The sequence below is a fragment of the Pezoporus wallicus genome, unplaced genomic scaffold (genome assembly GCF_028554395.1).
Source record: "Pezoporus wallicus isolate ANWC-B61680 ecotype Strahan unplaced genomic scaffold, APGP_CSIRO_Pwel_v1 contig_6732, whole genome shotgun sequence".
NCBI classification, from domain to species: domain Eukaryota; kingdom Metazoa; phylum Chordata; class Aves; order Psittaciformes; family Psittacidae; genus Pezoporus; species Pezoporus wallicus.
Genome location: NW_026638638.1, coordinates 2994339 through 3014492, shown reverse-complemented (window position 1 = coordinate 3014492; position 20154 = coordinate 2994339). Strand labels below are relative to the sequence as shown.

The window sequence follows — 20154 nt, the reverse complement described above, 5'->3', positions numbered from 1 at the left end:
AAAAAAAATAGTTGCCCTTTTAAGAGATTCCTGACAGAAACTGGGGAACCTGCATCTTTGTTAAAATACCACAAACTATAAAAGCTGTCAAAGACTGATTGATATCTCCCGCTTTGGCAGTAATTCCACCCACTCCCCAGCCCCACATCTAACTCAGTGTATCTTATCAGGTGCTTGCTTCAAACTCAATCTCTTTTGAAAGTTTCAGTTGAAATGGCTCAAGTATTTTATGGGAAAAATACACCACCTTAAATAAGCATTTTTTTTCAGGGCTGAGAAGACTTCTTCAAAACCTTCTGCTACAGTTGAAAGAAGTCTCTGCTGGTTTGCATCAAAGCCATGAAAGACATGGAGGAATTCCTGGCTTGGTACAAAAAGTCTAAGGTCACAAAGAAAAGGGACTACAGAAAACTGAAAAGAAGAAGACACGGAGGGCAATGGGGCTTTGCAGCCAAGTACGAGAGAGAAGAGAGTCAAAGAAGAAAGCAAAGATTAGACACCAAGCAGAGGTCTGCACTGCCAGAATTTGGGCTTTATTATGTTGTTCCTGAACCTCTGCTTTCCTCACCTCTGGGAAAACAACTATTATTCTCTTTTATTCCCTTTAATAAAGGTAAGAGGCTGATTCCTCATGTTGTCAATTGGATTAGTCTGGCTGTGACTTGGAAAATACAAATTATTATATTTACAATAACTAAAAGTGAAATACAAATGTTTTCAAGTTCTTGAAACAACTTAAGTGCCTTTTATGCCTGTACGACTATAAAAAAAAGGGTACAAAATGTCTGTTAAAAATATTGCTATTTCTTGATTATAAAAAAGAAAAACAAACCAGAAAACCAAAACAAATACCCAACAAATACCCCAAAACACCTTTCCTAATTTAACTGCTTAATTTTCTTTTCTGTGCTGTTAATAAATGTAAAGTGTAGCTCATACAAAACTTGACCTGCAGAGTGTTTCAGAGGGAGAGGAGCAGAGTACGTCAATTCCCTCCAGCATTTCACAAAAAGGAAAAAAGGAAATCACAGTACATGGACAGGCTACTTGGATAAAGAGCACAGTAGATAATGGGTTCACAACATCCAGTTGGCTGCATCTGTAATCTGCTCCTGCTGTAAACAATCCTGAGCTCCAGAGCATACTCTGGCACTGCAGCAGGGTGTTAAGTGGCTGAATTCAGACCCTGCTAAGGAAAGAGAAAGCTCCCGAGTGGTGGTGCTTTGCCAAACACGGAAGAGGCACTTGGCACACAGGGGCTAGTAAAGCCGGTGGTACGAGTGCCTTGCGCTCTTATCTGCAGACCTCCGGTTCTGCCTTGGCTGATTACTGGGCACTTCAAATGAGATCTAGATAGGTAGCAAACAAAAATGAAGGACGTAATTGAAAACGCAGAATAGGAAAGAGCAAATTAGTCCCTCCCTGTAGTTGTCTTGGGGGTAGGCCAGGGATATTTATTCCAGGCAGGGCTAAAGCTGGAGAAGAGGCAGAGATTTCTGACTAAGTTAGTAGTCAGCTCCTCTTTCCCTTCCTGTAGCCCATTCCAGCTGGCTCACCTTCAATGACAGATGTAAAATTTTTCTGGTCCACTTCGCAAGGAGATGGAGGGAACTCTAATATAAAGAATCAGCATAAACCTACTTGAAGAGAAATAGACACTGAAGCAGTAAGTAGGCCACATTAACCCATGTGTCCTCTAAAATATGAAGGCAAGAGCTAGCATTTAGAAACCAATCATGGGCTAGTTAAATGCAAAATATTTCACTAATGTGAAAGCTACAAGAGATGCTATAATCTTTGATTACCCCTGAGGCCATAACAAACTCAGAAGGTAGCATATGAATTGCTGATTATTTTCTATGATGATAGAATCTGAGAAGCTGCTGATTCTGCTTTTGTGCAGACTGACAGGTCCCTGGCTGTACCACTCTGACTGAATTTGGATCATGTAGTGCTGCTCTCATTTCACGACAAGGTAGAAGACTTTGGAGTTTTTAGTTGTTTTTTTTTTTTTTCTGAGGAGTATATATACTTTAAAGGGAGATGCAGACAACAATTGCTAAGTTTGCCTTGCAAGATAAATCCTAGCTTTCGGCCTTCCATGATGTGATCACAAGGCATCCTCCCTTAATTCAGTACGCAAAATGGATGACATGAAATGATGAATCAGGGAAGTGTAGAGAAAGAACTGATAGAGAAGGTGAAGTTCTGTGGCAGAAGCCAAAGAATGTAAAATTTAAGATTACATTACAATAAACACACAATGGGGACCACACTAAGGTTAACTTTCATTTTCACTGACTTTATGAACTTGATTTTGAAGTCTTACAGACCTTGAAATGCAATTATTATGCAAGATTTTACATGCTAAGGAGTTAATTAAAGACATTTTAGAGCGCTAAAAAAGAGCTCTACTTAAACAATATCTTTTTGTATACATCCATTTCAAATTGGAGGTACCAATTTGGGAAGTTCCTATAATGCTGTCTCCCCATCTGCTATAAACAAGAACATTTTAAGTAATACCAGCCAAAAACTTGATTCAAACTGTGCTTTTCAGACAGAGGAGTATGAGTAACTGAGCAAAAGCTTTTAGAACTTGATGCCTGGACAAACATGATGTCATCTTTGGATCCAGCAACTCAGGTTCAGACTGTGACGGTCTGATCATGCCTGTCCTGTTCTGACAAAACTATTTGTTGGTGCTGTGAAAAGACCAGGAAAGAAGAAAGCACCTATTCTGCAATACCGTTCTGCTTGGAACCCTTCATTCTGCCCTTAGAATGTCCCTTTCTGGCAAACTGCTGAAACAAAAAGGCACTCTAACTGAGAAATAAAGGCATGTATCCAAGGAGTTAGTGCAATCATTTCCCAATTAATTTTTCTCATATAATAAGCAAGTCCTAAGGAACAAAGAAATTTAATTAGGGCGTGAACTGATAAGTACTAGACATACATCCACAGCATTTTTAGAACTATTAATGTTTCTAGGAGAAACAGAAGGGAAGCATTTTAAACTAAATTATGCAATTCTGTCAAGAAAGTAAGATATACCTGAAGTAGGCATTTCCTTACAAAAAAAAAAAAAACAATAAAAATCAGGGTCTGATCTGTGCTTCATTTGAAAGTACCACATGTGGAGAGAAATAAGTCATTAGAACACTTTCACAAACAAAATGGGAACACCGATGTTTCATCTGGAGCATCACAGATGTTTTCAGAATTGAAAACTGTCAAAGTTAACTATATAAGAAAGGGTTTAGCTGAGATTTTAAATTTATTTCCATACATAAGAGAAGCTCTTTTGGGAAAAACTGAAAAACTGTAGGGGGTGTTCCTTCAAACATGTTTGTAGTTAACGTATTTTACCTCGTTTTTCCTGTTCTGATAGTTACTGTATTAAGCTCCTAAGCAGAAACTTCCCCTTTTTCAGGCAACTGAAATTAAGTCAGCAACCACCTCCTGGCAATATTCAGGAAAATGTTTCTGTATCTGACTGCCATTGCAGATGAACAGATGGATCCAAAGGAGTTTTCTCTTGAGACTACAACTCTTTTTGCCCACCTTCCATGAACACATGCAAGCATGAACAGTGGTCCCTGGCATGTGCTGCAGGGTCCCCTCGGTAATACTGAAGGCAATGAGATTAAGTGCAGCACTTCAGAGATTTTACTGTCTACCATCCTTGACAAGTCCTCTAGTGAGTGAAGTGCATAGATTTCCTGATTGATTAAGGCAGATGATAGCTTCTTTAGTAGGAAGGGACAAAAAGCTCTTCTAATATTCTGTTCCTGCACAAGATGATAAATTATGGCACTTTGGATGGCACACGCATTATGGGTCAACTGGATTTAGCTTCTACTCACACAAAATTATCTTCTGGAAAAAAGACTTTTCACTAACTTCTACAAAGTGCCCTTACCACCTTACAGTGAAAAAGTGAAAAAAACAATATGTATACAAACACAGAAATCTACATTCGCAAAGGTTGTGCTAAGTTAAAAAATTAAGAAAGAAAGAAAGAAAGAGAAAGAAAGTGCATGACAGCTGGCGCTCACTGTGCCTGTCAGTAGATAACCATGAATGATTTAGTTTTCCAATGAGCTTTAAAGTCCATTGTAAAAGACTGCTACTGAAAATCAATACCTGCAAGATAAATGGCAAAGTCTGTGAAATAGAAATAGGGTAGTACTGAACTGCTGTTCTTCAAAATAGACAGTTTAAACAGGCGGCATCTATGGTGCATAGCAGCATATTTTATAATTATCAAGAATTCCAAGGGAGGAAACAGACACCGAGTTGACAGTATTTGCTGATTACCCCAGGCCTCTTTTTTTTTAATAAAACCTACAGAAGTTTGGAGAGGAATGACAGCTATGAAGGATAAACACACCCTGGGAATTAGGCAAATTGCAGTGCAACTCTGATAAATGTAAGCTAGTGTATATAGGCAAAACCAGTCTACATATCCAAATCTAACTGTCTCTAGAGGCTACTGCAACTCAGAAACTCAATAACACCACCAGTAAGAAAATAAAATTGGTTGACTCTACAACTACAACATCCCTAAAGAAAAGGTTCTCTGAGTCTTTATATATGTGAAAAAGCTCATCTATAAAACCAGTGCAACTACAAGCAGAAATACTGGTAACAAAATTCTCAAGCGCATTAGAAAAGGGATGAAAATTAGTATGAATTGCATTATGCCTAGAAAATGAGAATGACACACTGCTTTCTTAAAACTGTACTGAGTTTTGGTTCTGCAATTTAAACATAACTGACTCTTTTTTCTTCTTTGTACACATGCACATACCCTCCAAATCAACATAGGTGCACATCTCCCTCACAAATGCACAATTTTCACATATATGTTCTCCAATGAATTAGTAATATATGCTACTTTTGTGACGTGTTGGGCTGCTGCCATTTGAAAGAAGCTGGCTGACATGTTACCTCAGAACCATCCCACAGCACCACGTGCTGTACTACAAGGCCTGTCAGCAAGATCTATTTGCAAGTCATGAAGACAAAAATTCTGTTGCTGTTTTAACTTCAGACAGAAGGTGAGTTTGCCAAAGGAAACACTTGGCAGTGGTTCAGCCGATCACTGTCTGGCAGTGATGACACTGCTTCCCTCTCCCTCCCCCTGCAATGACAGTGATATGCGCGATGCTATACAGTTCAGGCAGTCACGTACAGATTATACTTGCTGACTTGGCAGAAATGACCCAGAGCAGTTTCCTTCCTGTTGCTATTAGCTTAATATTTGCTGGCTTGTTCCATGCTGAATTACCTCCACACATGAAAGTTGAGTGGCAACATGAATAGTGTTTGTTTTGGTGTACTCAATGTATTTAGGACAATAATTAATTAAACAAATGATAAAGCGTGATAGCAAAAAAGCATTTTGATAACATTCAGAAGCGTTTTATGAGCTGTTAAACCAAGAACTATAGAAGAGAACATTTTTGTTATTGCTACTGTGATAACCACAGAGAACTACAGAAGCATTAAGCATAATTTTTGCAATAATTTTTTTTTTTCCAAAAACCCAAGATGCTTTACCATAAAATAGAAGCAGCAGGCTCACATTTTCACATTGGCTGACTGTGCCATTTTTTACTTTATTATTATAACACTGAATTAACAAGATCCTCCAGGTGCTTTACTGGCTGTAATAGACAACTTTATTCATGTCAGTGGAGGATCTAGGTCTTATCTGCCACACTTTTTCTTTGTGGAGACAGTGTTCTCATGGGAGAATGCATAATTGGTACATAAACTCTGAATAATCCTGAAAGATACAGCAAGGCCATGAGAGGCCTGAGGAAGCTTAAGCAAGCAAGATAAGAAGAAGCTGGAATTCACTGAGTTAATGAGAACTGTGGAGTGTTGGCAAGCTTTCGAGGTCAAGTTCTCACACCTGTGCTTAACCAATGATATGTTAGTCACTAAGGGTCTTCAAGACATGTATCCAATCATAATATGCCAAATCACTGTAAGTGCATGTAAGAAATAGTATATAAGGAGTTAAGGCTTTGTAATAAATTTGGCAATCGCTTGATCACATCGATCGTCTCTGCGTTGTCCATGACTCCCGCGTCAACAGTTCTTCCATTTCCTTTTTTTACAGCATAGAAAATGCACACGCCCAGGCAAATGCTCAAAATTATTCTATCACTTATCAAATTTCTGCCATAGTTCATTTTTTCAGTATGCAAACAGCACTTCAACAGACCAAGTTAAAAATGGATTGGCCCCCTCTGAGCCTTTCACACGAGGGAACAGCAACCACAACAGCACAGCTTAAAAAGGTTCTCTAGAATTGTGTCAGCAATGTACCATCCTAAGGCAGCTCCAATACTGGATATTAAAATCAGCTTGGAAAGCATAAACTGAAACTAAATGTGGAAACACCTTTACTTACTGTGTTAAAATTTGGGAAGAATCCAACAGCAGAGCTGCTGTCCACAGGGAAGGACATAAAGGGTTTGATATCCAGGGAAGGCTGCATCATCAAGGTAGGTGTACGCACAAGGGTAGGAATTGTAGTAGTGCCTGCCAAGAGCAAACAAAACCAGGAATTCATAGTATTCTTCTTTCTACATCACACACAGAATAGCTGACACAACCACCAAGAAAAAAAACACAGGGATGTAATAAAGCGGGTCTGTAGGAGACACTGTTGTTAAAAGAAACCTATTTCCACACACTACAGATGAGGCTGAGCACTTCCCTATGGCCATGGATACTCAGATGCTGAAGAAGCGACATATGGTATATAAATCACACTGGCAGGTAGAATAAATCCTCTCTAAAGCTGAAAAAATCTGCAGTGCCAAAAGGCCAGGCTGGGCTCCCATGAAAGTCAGATGCTTTTGCAATTCATGGTTGCCTATTAGATCAGCTAGCAGAGACAATACATGCAAGCTGAAATCCAGAGGTTTGTTTCCAAGTGGTGATCTGTTATTTTTTCCTCTTCTGACAGTAACTATCAGGTGCTGCAAAAACACCATTTTACCTAACATTTTAAAAAATGCCTTCTATTTTAAAGTGCTAGGCAAATATTAGAAAACAGCCAACATCAGGTAGCACAAATGAACATAACTCTTTACATACAATGCAAACTAGTATTTACTTAATTGGAGTCCAGATCTTTCTCTCCAAATAAGAGAGCATCCCAGAAATCTACGTGCTGAAATTCTTTCTCTATACACTTGAGAATCATTCCCCAGCAAGACCCCAAAGAAACAGGAAGGCACAGATGTCCAAATATTCATTTTTAACTAGTTATCTGCCCTTAGTTTCTCCTTCCTGGGTTGAATAATTAATTCAGCACTGATTGGAGAGGGCACTGGAACACAAGTGTCCCACACCTCTGAGGGTGAGTCACTCTCTGCCTCTCCTACCTGTGCCAGAATTTCTCCATAATTACCTCCTCCTCCCACTCACTGGTGGCCAACACATCAGCTAGGAGCATAACAGTCCTCTTAAGAGTTTCTCTGGTCTTAAGCAGAACTGACACAATACCTCAGCTTTTTCTCATAAAAGTCATCTGAGTCAGGAAAGTAAAACAAAAAAGTGGGGGGGGGGGGGGGGAGTAGGAAGGAGGCTGTGGGAAAAAGAGTAAACAAGCAATTTTCCTCTCTTCTCCCATAAAATCAAAGCATTTGCATCTACTTGCAAGATGCCAGGGAATCCATATGGGCTGCCTGAGTACCAGTCTTCCACTAAGGGATCTATCTCCCTTTCTCCCTGTTAAGGACATGTAAACCTGAAGGCAGAGTAGATATTTTCCTCCTTTCTGTCTCATCATCCTGCTTCCATAGACACAATAAACCTCATGTTACAGTATCCAAGAGGAAAGCTGAGTTCAGAAGCCAGATGGGGCTGCATGGATTTTTTGGATGACCAAACACTTACAACTAGCCCTGAGCTCAAATTTTGTAGATGCTGGAGACACAGTCATTTTGATCACAGCTGTAGCACAGTAAACACTGTATTATGGTCTAGCAGATGAACAAGCAGGCTATAATCAATTCCTGTTTTTTCTATAGGAAAAGTGTGATGATTGCAGAAAAATGGGTCATTGACAACTATGGGAAGGGAACTATAATACCACCTGAACTGAGCTGCACAACTTGAAAGGAAAAATACGCTTGAGACACTTTCCCAGCATATTTTCTACCTTCTCCTAGCCTAGTAATTTCATAAAGTTTGTTTCTGCATAAGCCCAAGAAAGTCATTGACAGTTACGCTTAATTAACTGTAAGTCAAAGCTTATTCAAGTGAAGTCACAAACATCAAAAAGCTAAAAGCTAACATTCCTATAGTTTCTTCTTCATAATGAAAAAAAACGCATCAATTGGAAAGCAGTGTGTCAGAGGATTCTGAAGGAAATATCTTCAGCTGCAAAAGTGATGATTATTTCTACTAGCTGGTTTTGAAACAATAGATTTACATAATTTGGATTTCAGAGTTGCATTCAAACAGCAGCTCTGTTGCATTCAATTAACTAAACCCTATAAAGTGCCATCAATCTAACTTCTACAAGTTTCTCTTTGAAGTTCATAAGCAATTAAAGATCCATGAAGTTAAAAAAGACCTGTCCTCTCTTTATATATACATAGCTCAGTGAAACTGTGTTACATATTTTAACTAAATATTACAGAAAAAATATAGAAGAATAGAGTTGAAGTGCGACTGACATTTAAAATCAGAGTTAAGCTAGGGTTCTGATGCTGTCTTTAACCAAGGTATAGAGAGCATTTGGCATAAAAGTTTTAAAAATTACAAAACAATTAGCATTCTCCTGCAAACAATGCAATCTTCTTTGTACTCCTAGGCTGAGTACAGATCATTTCACATGACAAAGTATTTGAAATCTGCCTGCAGTTTTGCAGCGTATGGTGTTTCTGCTGCCAGAGTAATATACGACCAATAGCCTAGGATAGATTCAGAATCTGCGTAAAATAGAAAGCATACACACCTACCTCCTGATGATTAATGGAGGCATTAATAACAGAAATTTATTCACTTCTGTTCGCCAGTTTACTACTTCAGCTATTGCAGATTGAATACCAGTGACTCTGTTTGACTGAAGTCTGATTTGCAGACCCACCTTTCAAAGCTTTTGGAAGAATGATCAGATAAAGATGACCTAAACTACATTTCAAAACAGTTCAGGACAAATTATCAAATTAAACAGAACAGGGCACAGTTTTACACTGGCATTGCTCCCAAATGTCAAATAGATTCTTACCACCACTCCACCAAATCTGTATGCAGACCTGAGCTAAGCAGGAATGCTGGCACAAGAAAGATGTAGCTGACAAACTTCATTATCTTCATAAATTTAACATATGTTTACCATTTCATTAGCATTTAAATTATAAAGACAACTTACCATGTCAAACACAGTGTTTAAAACTACTTGTAAATCTTTGGCATAAATATAACTGATCTTTCTTGTAAATTCATTTGTTCAGCTTTATAATTTTCAAACAGTGTTTTACCTTTGAAATTTCAATTTTGACTCCCACAGCAGAAGTTACCTATGTACTGAAGATGCCAGCAGCAGACGAACTTTGCCAAAGGGCAGTGATCCTCACTGGTCCCTTTTATGCTTGTCTAAGGGGAGGAAAATAGGTTTTATTCTGAACAGATGATCCAAAATGTCTCATTTTATTAAAAGGTTTTTTTCCTTCTATATGTATTTATATGAAAAACAAGACTCCATGTAACAGGTGCTGCTCCTCTTTAGCCACATAAATGTTGCTTCATGCACACCGCAATGCAGTGGGACACTGATGTCCTTGCAAAAGTTATAGAAGGTGGTCATCTTTACCCAAATTTTAGCTGTCTCTAGCAAAAAAGGCACATAACTAATAGATTAAGCAGCGAAAGTGGCATTTTGGGAGCAAATGAAAAGTCTTGTATTGGTCACTCCCACAGTAAGACAAATCCCAGGGGCCAGTGAGGCATGCTTTACCCAGGCCCAAGAAAGGGGCTGGATGACATGGAGGCTCAAGAAGCATCAACCAACAACCCCTTATAGCTCCATTGCAGCTTCAAGAAAAACTGTGGAAGCCAAGACTAGCAAGACTGCAGTTTAGGGAGAGTCAATCACAGTTAGCTTTGGCCGCAGTTAACAGTCACTACTCATCTTTTTCAGGTAAGAGAGATGTCAAGTTCATTCAAATCTAAACATACAATTTCTCCCTTTTTACCTCCTAAAAACTATTTGTGAAGGTATTACCTCTATGATTTTCTCCCTAACTGCTTTTCTTTATCACTGACAAATAAAAAAGGATGCAATGTCTGCACATTAATACCTCTGATTTGAGTCAGTATTAGATTGCATGAAAAGCCCAACTCTATTACAAAGCTTACTCATCTAAAATACACTTTGTAAACAATTTCAGCATACTTAAAGAAATTAATTACCTTCCAGACTTGAAAGCATACTCTTTCAAAGTCTTCATTAAAGGCATCTATAGAGAAATCTAATGCTATACTCAACACTTTCCCCTCTTCCTATTACCTAAAGATATTACTACAATGTTTCCATCCACCAATCCAAGGAAGCAGTCCACACTCAGACCAAGAGCAGTGGAAGAGTAACTGAAGTGCTAACAAATCTGAATAAAAGTACCTGGTTAACAAATTTCTGTGAATCGCACAATCTACATCCACCTCAGACTGCACATGGTTGCCTTTGTTTTAACTTCTGTCATGGACAGTATTTGGGAAAACTTCAAAGGGAAGTTCAAGTTGTTCACACCTACCACTATTTAAGTGCATTACACTGAGAGTTTCCAGTTCACGGACAGGCTGTGCTGGCTTCTTCATCCCTGAATTGTCCGCTATCTATAAGGAACTTTTCTTTCTACACCAATGTTAACTAGTCCCATCTGGCCAGGGAACCATAGCAATGTAACTGATGGGATGGGTCAGTTCTGGGCTTTTTCCTTCCTTGACGTTCTTCCTTCCTTGATGTTTTTCCTTCCTTGACTTTTTTGATACAGCATTTTTCAGACACTATGTGAGCCAACAGTATCCCTTCAAGGGTGGATGACAAGTTGTTTCTTTCCTTTTGCCCATGTTCGCTGAATTATGGACTGCAAGTACAATATGCATAGCCACCCTGCCTTCAAACCTCACATCCTATTTCCATTTACAGCATTTTCCTTCAGAGCTCCAGAAGAGGGAAGCCAGGCAGGACAACCCAATAGTTTCAGTACAGTATATTAATTTGTCAGTGGAAGTCCTGAACACTGTCAGAAATGTTTATTTCAGCATGCGACTCAAAAAACAGCTTTATAAACAAGTTAGAGCCAAAGGTAGTACCTAGGCTTTCATACTGAATAAAAAAAAATATATCTTTTCAGCATTATTGACTATGCTTGTAAAAAATAAAAAAAAACCCAAAACACAAAACAAAAACCCACCACAAAAAAAAACTTGTGTAAGACTCCTAAACTTGCTTATATGCAGGTTTATGGGAAGGTGAGCGCAATGAAATTAGATTTTTATAAACACCCCCATCTAACTACAAAAATGCATGGCATAAAAATATTAATAGATTTCTTCCCTTACATCTGATGTCTCCATTGCATCATGCCCCAGATCTATTGGCTTTCACTACAATTCTTTTTCTAACCATAAATGACAGGTAAAAATCAATCACTTCCAGGTCACTGCATTTTGTAGTTTAGGTATTTATATGACATTACTCCTAAGATCTTTCCCAATACTTAATATAAATACCAGTCTTTTTTCCTTCTCCATATGATCAATTTAGAGTATTTAGAAATTTTCTAATTTTGTTTTCCAGGTACAGATATACATGGGTATTACAGAATGTCATGCATTTCTGTTTATGCCTAGGATAAACTGCTAAAAACAAGCTCAGTGTAAGTAAAATAATTTTCTGAACAGCAGGTGTTGATATCAAAATTGTTAAGGAAAAAGTTATTCTAGAAGTATTCCATTAATAGTCACGGAAGTGAATGCGAAGACATTCTTCACTCTTAAATGAAAGGCAAGTGAAGAAATACAGCATTTTAATAGGGTTTCTTTAATTTTTTTTTTTCCAGGATTCACTAAGCAGAACAAACATTACTTGCTTATAATATGGTATTATGATAAATGAGATTTATGACACCCATAGGGATTCCAGTCTGTCAAAAGTAAAGCAGTCAAGGAGAGATAAGACCATTACTCCAAAAGATTTTCCCAAACAGCAAATTAACATGATCCTAGGAGATAACTCATTATCCAGGCAATTCATTTTTTAAAATAACTTGAAGCAGAAGCCCAGTATATATGAGACATGGCACAGTCCCCAGCTGACAATGGGAAAAATGCTAACAACTTCTCTGCCCCCAGGGCACCACACTGACTCATTAATGAATGAGGATGCAGCTCCATTGGGAGTTGATGTGATTACCATCAGAGCTATTGATACATGTGCATCTTTTAAAACTTGGGAGAGTGCACTGAATTCATACCTCTTAAACATTATTCAGATAGCAATGGGGCAGTCAGACCTTCCATTGACTAACATTTAAAATGCACAAATCACACATGCCCATCATCGTTTGGCAAATAAAAATGGGTAAATCCTCAAAAGATGTCTCTTTCTTCAGAAGCCACAAGGAAAGGCAGCAAGAACTGATGTAGAGCTTATGGCTACTCAACAGCACTAAACAAGAACCACTCTGCGTAACACATATGACAAGGGCTAAGAAAGCACTGGTCCAAGTCTACCCTTCCATAGCAATATATAGATACAAAATAACAAGCCAAATATTCTGGACTCCATTCTGAGTTTATTTTTGCAGTAGATGTTTCAGCAAACCCAGAGGCATTTGATGCAAGTTCACTGCAATGTACAAATTATCTCTACATTGTACAGTTTAAGCTCTTCATGCTCAAGAATGACTTATCTAAAAAAAGTTAGATTATGAAAATAATTCTCCCCCTATAAACTAAAAAATGATTCCCAGTATGCCTGATCATGAAGTTAGTATTTCCATTATTATCCATCTAGAAATAAATGCTCTATGAGGGTGTGCTGACAGAATTCCATATTCTTCTTTTGTATAAAATCAGATACCGTGAAATGAGGTATTTCTACATTTCAAATACATGTAGGATTCCACCAACTAGGTCAACACAAAAAGTTAATTGAAATGTGGTGCTGCTGAAATGAATGGAAGCTTTGATATTTAATCAATCCATAAAGTCAACCACCACTTACTTACCTAATGTTAATAATTATATATAGCTAATTTACAATCAGAAGTATAGCTATATATTGCATGTATTTCACATAAGAATTCTAAAAATAAAAACATAAACCCACTTGTACTTACAAGTAATGAAATCTTTGCTGTGTCAGATCCTTCCTCATTGAAATATTAGGGGCTGACTTGGAATTACTTAACTTCCATGATTTGTTAATATTCCTCTGCCTGTCTAATTCTTTTCCATCTCCAAAATCCTACGCTTGAAGATGTTCGTTTGAAAAAAATGTAGACTGCAGATCATAAATACTAGACATATACTTGATATGAAGACACTAATGGAAAAACTGATATTGAAAACCTCTATTATAATAATATTAATATTCAAAAGAACTTTGTCAATATTTATTTCCTTATCTCTACATTTAGTACATCAAAATCATGGAAAACAAATAATGATGTCTACCTTGCAGAGGGGGAGGAAGGGGGAGGGTAGAGACACAGCAATAGGAAACTGGAATTTCAGTATTTTAGAGATGAATATTTCAAAACATCAATCAAAAAAAATCTTTTTCTCCTTGCAGCTGTACTGCATTTCTAATAGCTTGCAATAACAACAGGAATCCCCATAGGTTTTGTATACAAGATACCAGAACAGATGGAGAGGAAAAAGAAGTCCAACAATTAGAAGTGGAACAGATTATCTTGCACTTTCCTTATATAACTGCGTTACAATTGTCTGACCATAACATGTGGAAGAGCACTGTCCTCCCCTGGATTTGCAGAACTTGCAACTCACACTCATGTCCTCTTTCTCCTTAGTTGTGTTCTTGCAGCTGAGAAAGGTCTTGCACACCTGCACAACGTACAGCTCAAATGTTACAGCGATTGTGCTACGCTGTTCCACATATTTTTTTTCAGTATTTATATTCCCAAGTCAAGTGTACTCCAGAAGTACTCTACTAGTATGGAACTGCATTTGTTAGCACTGGCTCCTTGTCAAGACTAAGCAATTAAATGAATTATGGAACATCCTTCACTATATTTAGAAGAAACACGCTGGCTGCAGTACAACTGCAATTTGCTATTATCTATAGGTAGTATGGAAATATTTGTCATTAGCTTCTTAAAAGAGCTAATTCTCTAGACTTCTAAAGCAACCATGACAATTTGATTGGAAAGCAGAGTGGCATGTTATAGCTCAACACCATTAAGCACAGTAAGTTGGATTTTATTCTAATCAAATAGTGACAACATTAATAAATGCAACAGTCCTGCCTGCATTAAAGTCAGGTGGAGCTCTGCAGTCTATCCCAGTTTCTTTTTATCAGAAACTCTTGGCTTGCTCAAGCCTCTCCCTCTGGTATCCACAGCCTGAGCGAGCAGCTCTGCCGTCTCTGTTCTTATCTGCTGCTTTGGAGTTGGTTTCACTGTGAAGTTTTACAATTATGACATAAAAAACAGCTGTCTCTTTCACTCTCTGTTCTCTTGCCACCTGCACTAAAATGGAGGTCTTTCTGAAATCCTTAGGATCTTTATTCTTGATGTATTTAAACCAGGCTCCCCTTGCTTTTTCCACTCTCCCAACACAAATGTGCAGTGAGAGTGTTTGTTTGCTCTTCTGCTGTCACTTTTAACTAAAAACACACCACCAACACATGCCTAACGAATTCATAATCTTGTCCAGAGCATGGTTTAACTTCAGTGCCAGTCCCCGTGTCTTCCTCAGGGCACATTCTTAGGTGCTGGGCACCAAGCCGATGAGCGTTCCACGACGAAGCACTGTACTCCCTTCTCTCTCAGTTCAGGATCCTGATTTAACATGTTTCATTACAAATGGAAGTTTCTCTAGTACGTAACAATCAAAAAAAGGGACTAATTTACATTATCTTAAAAGTTCAGAATGTGGGGGATAGGAGGATGCGACTTGGTCGCTATTAGCTTTTAGAGAGCCTGTTATCACTTCACTTCTCATGTAACTTGATGTTTCTCAAAACCCAACTCTTCTGGATTCTGTCACCACTGAGCTCATCATCTAACCCACAATGAGCTTCAGCATGGACTTTCTTTCAGGATGTACTGAGTTGCCATCCAGTAAAACAAACAAGTTTATCACTGGCAGTGCTGCTGGATGACCGTTTTGTTATTAGTTGGACAAAACCACTATGCCTTAACATTTAAGGTGATTTACACCTGAAGTTAGCTTCTTGGTCCTTATTCCACTTCAGTACTCCAACATACCAGCTCAGCAATGCTGTGCACAAAAGTTAATAATGGGTCTAGGCCTATGTGCATCCTCACATACACATCTAACCACTTAAACACATTAGACAATTTCCGACTGTCTTAAAAGTCATCATAGCTTAGACAATTTCATGCCTCATTTGCTTTTCTTACACAATCATGTCTACAAAATACAGTTACCCAAACTGCTTCTTTATTCTTGCAAGTTCTTCTATTGGTATTGCTCTCTAAATATCCTTCAGATAAAAGCCACAACAGCTAATTTAGGTTGTTGAAAATGATCTGTAGAAACTATCTACAATGGAAACCATGTTCTCTACTGAATGAAATCTAGTTTTCCTTCCAATGAATTTTTTTTTTTTAGAAATTTCAAAAAAAGTTTGAACATCCAGTCCACCCTCTTTCTATTCAAAGGTCACAATTTCAGTCACAACCTTTCCCTTAGTTGCTATCATTTCCACATACAGGTATGTGCTTTTAGAAGCACTATCTTTTTGTTTAAGAAACAATGAGACAGGGAAGAAAGGCAGATTTAAAAACCTTCATAACATTCTCCAGGTAGCCTACATTCCACACTGAATTCAGCTGTTCTGCCACGGCATAGGGCACACAGCATACAAGCACCTGTCCAAAAGAGGTCAAATGTGTAAAGGTAGTGGGTTGATTTCCTACACATGCAGTTTAAGTCCAAGTGATATAATCCTTTTTCTAAGACTAGTTTACTGAAAAAATTCCTAGATGGGTTAGCAGTTTAAGGATAAAAAAAGCACTATTTTGTAATTCCCTACTTAATAGTACAGACGAAAAAAGCTCCTCCTTCCCAAATGTCTCTTAATTCTTCCTCGTGCTCTATCTGCTGACCCTAACTGAAGCAGTAATAATGTCTTCATAGGATTTCCTGGAGGATTTCAACTTTCTCCTAATCATACTACATCTCCTCCTTTTCAGAGCCCACACTCATAGAAGTCACAGCAAGGGATAAGTCAGAGCTCCACTTCTCAAACTTTACCACTTCCCAGTGCACCCTGTGGTACTGTACCTGAAAACACAAAAATCCCAGAGACCTTGCCCCACTTAAAGTAGGAGCCAGACTCAGCACTTCTCTCACCTGCAAACACAGCTAAAGGTACCTCAACCTGGCTATGAAAAGAGCACAAAAGCTGCATTTCCAACCAAAGATCTTTAGGCCATTTACAAAAGGAAGACAGATACTACAAGTTCACCAATGCCTTACAATACTCAGGAGCTGCACTCTACTATAAACCATTTTAGCAAAGCAAAAACATAATTAAACATGGAGTATGTAGTCCCATAAAGGCTTCCCACTATTAATCAGTGCCACGATGCTTACCTTAGTGCCTAAGGTTACAATTCACCTCCTCTGTATTATTTAAACATACATACAGCATACTACTCACAGATAAATAATCCCTTGATTTTGACATTGTATTTTTGTCATGTTGGGTGCCATGAGACAGTGGGCAACCAGCAAGCAACAAATCCAGGCTGTTGTAAGGTGTGCTTAACTTTAATTACCCTTGAGGACAGTGTTTGCAACTTGATTCCAGAGGGAAGGCAACCTACTATTGACATCACCAGATCAAATATAACCTAAAACATTGATAAACTGTGCTTCAGTGGCATTTTCCCTGCTATTAGAGTGGTTACTAGCTAGCTGGCTGCTACAGACCTGCACTTCAAATAACTCCTGAAAAATAAAAGAGGGCAAGAGGGGGGAAACAAACTAATGGTGCCTGCTTGAATTTTTTAAAAAGTTCATAAAAGGGCACCTCAGAGCACAGGGCTAAAACCAGTGTGGAGTCATGATATTCATAAGATCAAAGTCCACAAATCCTGGCTCTCCTGAATTGAGGTGCACTTTTCTTATTCTCAAGGTGAGGACTGAAGAATAAATACAAAATTGAGAATTTATAAAACTAGAACACATACTATCTACCTTCCCTCTATTATACAGGGAGGAATGAAGGCAACAGATTTCAAATTAACAGATCTGTTAGCACAGATCACCGCACTTGTGACATTAATTAAACACTGGTATCTGATTAGAAACCCTGTTCTGGTTTTGGGTGCAGCAGTGCACCAGCCCTGCAAAGGCTGGACCATAAAGAGTTTTGATGCTGTTATATTTTAAGAGACTGAACAACATGAACTTGGGTAACCCTACCCTCAGCAACATTCAGAAAGAGAGACCCCCCAAAAAGCTGTCTATAACAGAATGTTTCTGTTAAATTAAACTGAGACTGGACCAAAGAAGAAATTTTTTTAACAAAACATTCAAAATATTTTTTAACAGGATTTCAGCTAGTACAAGCCTTTCAAAAGAAGTCACATCTAATTCCCTAAAGACTAATTAATATCACTTCATTCTGATTTATTTAATTAATTAAATCCAATTCATCAGTGTACTGAAAACTGACTTATGGGTCAATATAAAAGAAAGCACAAAAGCATTTTTATGAAACATGTCATGCAGTCTGCATCTACTTTACATGACTGCACAGGAAGCAGGCTGGGCTACCCTACCACCCCTCCGCTTCCAACATGCCCCTTGTGCCAGTGCAGGGAGTCAGACCAGTTGGAAACAAACTGGCATCAAACCAACAAAAGACAAGTTCGCTTTCAACCATTCCAGTGAGTGGGTTGAGCAGAACTCACAGTCATGAAATGGAGACTACTGAGATGGGGGTGGCTGAAAACAAAAAGTGTGAGCACCAATGCTTCTTATTCTCATCCAGACTCCCCTGAACTAGTCATCTTTCTTGCAGTGTAGCAGACAAATTTCATGCCTGCTACAGTATGCTTCTGGTTACATTTCTCAGGATGGTTTCTGTCTTGGTTAGTAACATGGCAGTATTAACTTGCATTCAGCTTGTGATATACAGCAATTCTTTCCCGTGTTCATGAAATACTGATTCCTCCTTATGTGCTGCACTGGTTATTACTCAGCTCCTGTTTTCCTTTGTATATTTTGGCATAATTCATTTGTCCCTTTCTTCAAAGGGATGATAATCTAATAGCTCTTAAACTCAGTTTGCTAATTCTTCTCTTTTAAAAATACTGTGACCCCATCACCTCTCCTATTGCTCTGGGACTTCATCTTCTCCTCAGAAGTGGTAACAGCTCTGATATTTCCACCTATGCAGGTATCAGATTTGTCAGGACAACGTTTGGAAGATTCTAGTTCACTGAGACACTCTGACCTGTCCTTACAGAGTTTTGTTATTTATACTGATGACTGTCATGTTAACACAACTGATCTTTCAAACAAAAAATAATGCACTATGCAACCCAAAAATCTTGGCTTCCTCTACCATTGGCAAAATAACAATCCACCTTTTTCTTTGGTATTCTGCAAGTATTCTAAGTGCACTTGAAGAATGATTACTTACTTAGATGCTTATTTCAGTCTCATTTTATTTACTAATTTTGTACTATACAGTCATGTTACTCTTTCTGCATCATCCTCAGTAATTTAAACTACTTTCAATTTCCTACCTACATACACAATGTGCTTGAGTCCATAAAGAGTTTATAGTTTAGTTAAATTATCCCTGCCGTACTTCCTGTCTTTCCTCTGCCATGGAATAGTTTACAGTTATGCTTTTATTAAGGTCTTTGTAAAAGAACTTCAAAACCCCTACAGTATGCTTGATAAAAGAAATACGCGGATAAGAAAAAAATCCAGCCAATCCTCTTTTCAAAATTACTTTCACTACTGGTTGTTTGGCGTACTACAATGTAGTAGCATTTTGCTGCATAACTTTAAAATCATGCAAGATTCTCTCATTATTTCTCACTTCTAATAAATATCCTTTGCATTAGCTTAAAAATAAGTGTAATATTTCACCCTGATTTTAAAGACAATAACCAATACTTAATACTTAGTATCCCAAATACTAATTTAAAGACATATCTAAACATCATACAGGCTCCAGCCTGCCTCCTGGAACAGGCAGATATATATCCCTCACCCCTTCAGTTTCTAAATCCGTGGTTAAATACTATGGTAAATAATTGAACCTATCATTCTGAGAGGTAAGAATGAACAACAAACACTTCACAATTATTTTTCCTCTGTCCTGATTCCTGTTTTAAGGATAACCTTAAGTTCCCAATCACTGGGCTTTAAATTCATGTTTAAACATTTTTCTTAAGTCTCTCAAGAGTACCACACACATTTAACATCACTTCATACTTAGGGATTGGCAAGACAGAAATAAGAAAGGCTTTTCTGAAAGGCAATACATATTTTACAGAAAATGTATGTTTTAAAATGTGGCTTTATATCCCTAAACTTTTCAAAACTTAACAATAAGAGATGAAACTATGTAATTCGAATAAAGGGTATTTTGTTTTTTTTAGATAGGAAGAATTGGCAAAAGGCACCAAAGAAGGAAAACACTGCTATTACAAAGGCATTTGTGATGTTTCTAGTAGCTATAATGCCACCCTGCAACAGGGAAAGCAAAAACCCTGAAATCCAACCCAGATTATCAGGGAGAAAATTATTCATGTAGGATTTTGAAGTCACAGTTGAAGGCTTTTTAGAAGTGTATACTTTTAGTCACAAAATCTTATAAAGTCTATCCATAATATACTGCTTTTCCCTGTGCATATATTTGCAAAACTGAGGGAAGCA

General features: G+C 37.9%; 1 protein-coding gene across 9 annotated transcripts in view; it reads right to left on the bottom strand.

The window, feature by feature from the left end:
• The window catches only part of ZNF385B (zinc finger protein 385B), a 176704-nt gene that overhangs the window by 50747 nt on the left and 105803 nt on the right, over positions 1–20154 (bottom strand). For 7 of the 9 annotated variants that reach the window (XM_057411671.1, XM_057411673.1, XM_057411672.1 and 4 more), the window contains one exon: positions 6428–6558. The exons of the other annotated variants lie outside the window; for them this stretch is intronic. In XM_057411671.1, the coding sequence (XP_057267654.1) occupies positions 6428–6558 (131 nt within the window). The remainder of the gene's footprint in view (positions 1–6427; positions 6559–20154) is intronic. 9 annotated transcript variants of the gene reach the window in all.